At 37.0% G+C, this 2,956-nt stretch overlaps 1 protein-coding gene across 1 annotated transcript; it reads left to right on the top strand.

Annotated features, from left to right (window-relative positions):
- Positions 1–31: 31 nt before the first annotated feature.
- On the top strand, positions 32–1,293 carry LOC108631180 (uncharacterized). Its single transcript, XM_026818697.1, has 3 exons — positions 32–100; positions 173–422; positions 1,120–1,293. Exons 1-3 carry the CDS (start codon positions 32–34, stop codon positions 1,278–1,280), a joined length of 480 nt encoding a protein of 159 aa, XP_026674498.1. The 3' UTR covers positions 1,281–1,293.
- Positions 1,294–2,956: the final 1,663 nt, after the last annotated feature.

Raw genomic sequence — 2,956 nt, 5'->3', positions numbered from 1 at the left:
GATTATTATTGAGAAAGTTTGCAAAGCCAATATGGCGGCGGAAGAATATTTAAGCAGTGAGCTCCAGAGACTATTGGAAGGCTTTACAAAAATCCAAGATGTTCGACAATTTTTATTACAAAACTCGTATAAACATTTTTTATACTATCATTTATAATATGAAATACGTTAGGTGCACCTGGCGTTGCAAACATACTGCGAATTGCAAGACGAGCGGATGTCAATGGAGCAGGAACGTTCGGAGAAACTGAAAGTAAACCTCGAAAAGATATACGAGGCTTATTTGCTGTTGCAAACGAGGTACAAATCCTCGATTGAGGAATTCGATAAAGAGAGAAACGAGCTTCGTGGAACGATTGAGGAACTCAGGGAACAGTGCGAGCATCTACGTTCTATTAACATTTTAGAGGATCACAATGGAGGTATTAATTAATATTCGAATTACAAAACCAAACGAAATTTACTTCCCAGTGAAGAACTGCATGTATAAAAAAAATTCTGTACTTCTGATATTCATAGATTTTATTATTTTAAATATTCTGAATTTTAAACAGTTTGTAAAAATGTACGAAATATTAGAAATTATATTTAATGCATGCAAAATGGTGCACTTTAAATGCCTCAATTTGTATAAACACCCACAGTCTTAATTAAGATTCGTTACATTGTTAATTAAATGAAAAATACGTTCATACATTATTATCAGTGTAGAAAGACGTAAAGATTATCAGAAGCAAGCTGCGTGCTACGATATGTGAGCATATCTGAATTTCATTTCACCTCGTGATGGAATCGTACATTTATTTGCTTAGAACAGATTATCAGCCAGGCGTTAATCCATGCGTTATCAGTTAATAATTTTTCAATGGATCTATTGTTAATCCGAATCCCCTTGAATCGATCCGGAATCTTACGATTCATTGTTTAAAGTTCATTGCTCGTCCTACACGAGCTATGATTTACGTTTCTTCTACGAACCTTGCACTTGTGTAATCTCTGTTATCAGTGATAGGAATCAGATTGTCAATCGCAACGTTAAAACTTTTATTTATCACACACACAACACGATCAGATATACTGATATTACTTCATTCTTATTTATTTTAAAATTTGATAAAGTATCGAGATTGCAAGATGAAGTAGAAGTTCTGAAAATTCGACTGGAAATGCAAGATCACCAGCACAGAGAGGACATAGCGTTGTTGAAACAGCAACACTCGGACGAGATAAAAAGATACAAAATGTTGCTAAATGCGACCGAAGTAATTAAATATTGTTAATTAAAAAATTGAATCGTAGAATTTCTTGAGGATGAAAATTATTCTTTACACAGAGCGAACCTAAGAAGAAGAATCGTGCGAAAAATCCGGGAAAGGTGAAGAGGGGCGTTCCTTCGTTATTCAGGTACCATTAATTTCATGAATAACAGCGTTTGATAAAGTAACAAAAGCGTAACGAGAATAGTTGGAAATTAAATATCAGATAACGAATTATTGCGATTCATTGTTGCTATCAAAAATTACAGATGGCCTGAACTGAAAATGAACGTGGAAGCAGTTAGGAAAAATATCGAAGAGAATCAACAGGAAACAAAAAAAGCAGTAAAGAAAAGGAAATTGTTTTCAGAGGACGAAGGAATTGCAATCGACGTCGTTCAAGACGAATCATAAACAATTTATTTGTATCAGAATTAAATTAACATGATAATTAATACACATCAGTTATATATTCTTTTATATAATTTCGTTTAACTTAGGCTAAGAATAATTTTTGGTTCTAGGTGTCTTAAACACTGTTTATATTACAATAATAATCAGTANTTTTAAAATCGAATGACAAAATCGAATTAGAATATGCAAACGCTTGTTTATGAAACAACGATGAAAGCCGTTTGACACAAGCCTTATGCAACGAGAGAAGAAACCGAGGCACGTTTCGCCAAGGTCCATTGGCCCATAAAGGGACCATTAACGGTCGAAGTCGGAACGGAAACGCGTCGGCACGCGGCCGTGCAACGCCAATTGTGCAACGCCGGCCGAAGTCTGATGGAATATCAATTAAACGGGTCGAGAAAACGCATCCGACCGCGAGCAGTGGTCTCGCGTCACGCGATACCCCTCGGCTTCACACGTCCGTTGCGTGTTAAACCCGTTTACAGCAAGGAACCAAATTCGGGCCAAATTCAATTTAATTCTCAGTCTCATGCAAACTACGTACGTCCGCGAGTGAAAGCCGAGGATTTTCGAGAGCCGTTGAAAAATAATAATAGTAATCGAGTGACAATGGGACGCGTGCGACTATTCCACAGCGATAACCACTTTCTAACATAGAAAATCGTGTTCAGATTTATTATCACAGAATCCAATTAACTCAAGTCGAGAGTCGATTCATTAAATCGACAAATCCAGTTTCTCAGTTAATTCATGATAAATATTTACAGTTTACAAAATGCAGAAATTCCTGAAACTCAAATTAATTCTTAAAAAAATAACTTCAATATTAATAATACTTGTAATATTTTTTTATTTTTATTTTTATGTCTCTTGATTTTAAAATCGAATGACAAAATCGAATTAGAATATGCAAACGCTTGTTTATGAAACAACGATGAAAGCCGTTTGACACAAGCCTTATGCAACGAGAGAAGAAACCGAGGCACGTTTCGCCAAGGTCCATTGGCCCATAAAGGGACCATTAACGGTCGAAGTCGGAACGGAAACGCGTCGGCACGCGGCCGTGCAACGCCAATTGTGCAACGCCGGCCGAAGTCTGATGGAATATCAATTAAACGGGTCGAGAAAACGCATCCGACCGCGAGCAGTGGTCTCGCGTCACGCGATACCCCTCGGCTTCACACGTCCGTTGCGTGTTAAACCCGTTTACAGCAAGGAACCAAATTCGGGCCAAATTCAATTTCGATCCATAAATATTTATGAACGAACAAGGAATTTTAATT

The sequence above is a fragment of the Ceratina calcarata genome, unplaced genomic scaffold, assembly GCF_001652005.2.
Source record: "Ceratina calcarata isolate Rehan_Ccalc_2016 unplaced genomic scaffold, ASM165200v1 scaffold848, whole genome shotgun sequence".
NCBI lineage: Eukaryota > Metazoa > Arthropoda > Insecta > Hymenoptera > Apidae > Ceratina > Ceratina calcarata.
The sequence above is the reverse complement of the archived record's forward strand: the minus strand, read 5'-3'. Positions and strand labels throughout refer to the sequence as shown.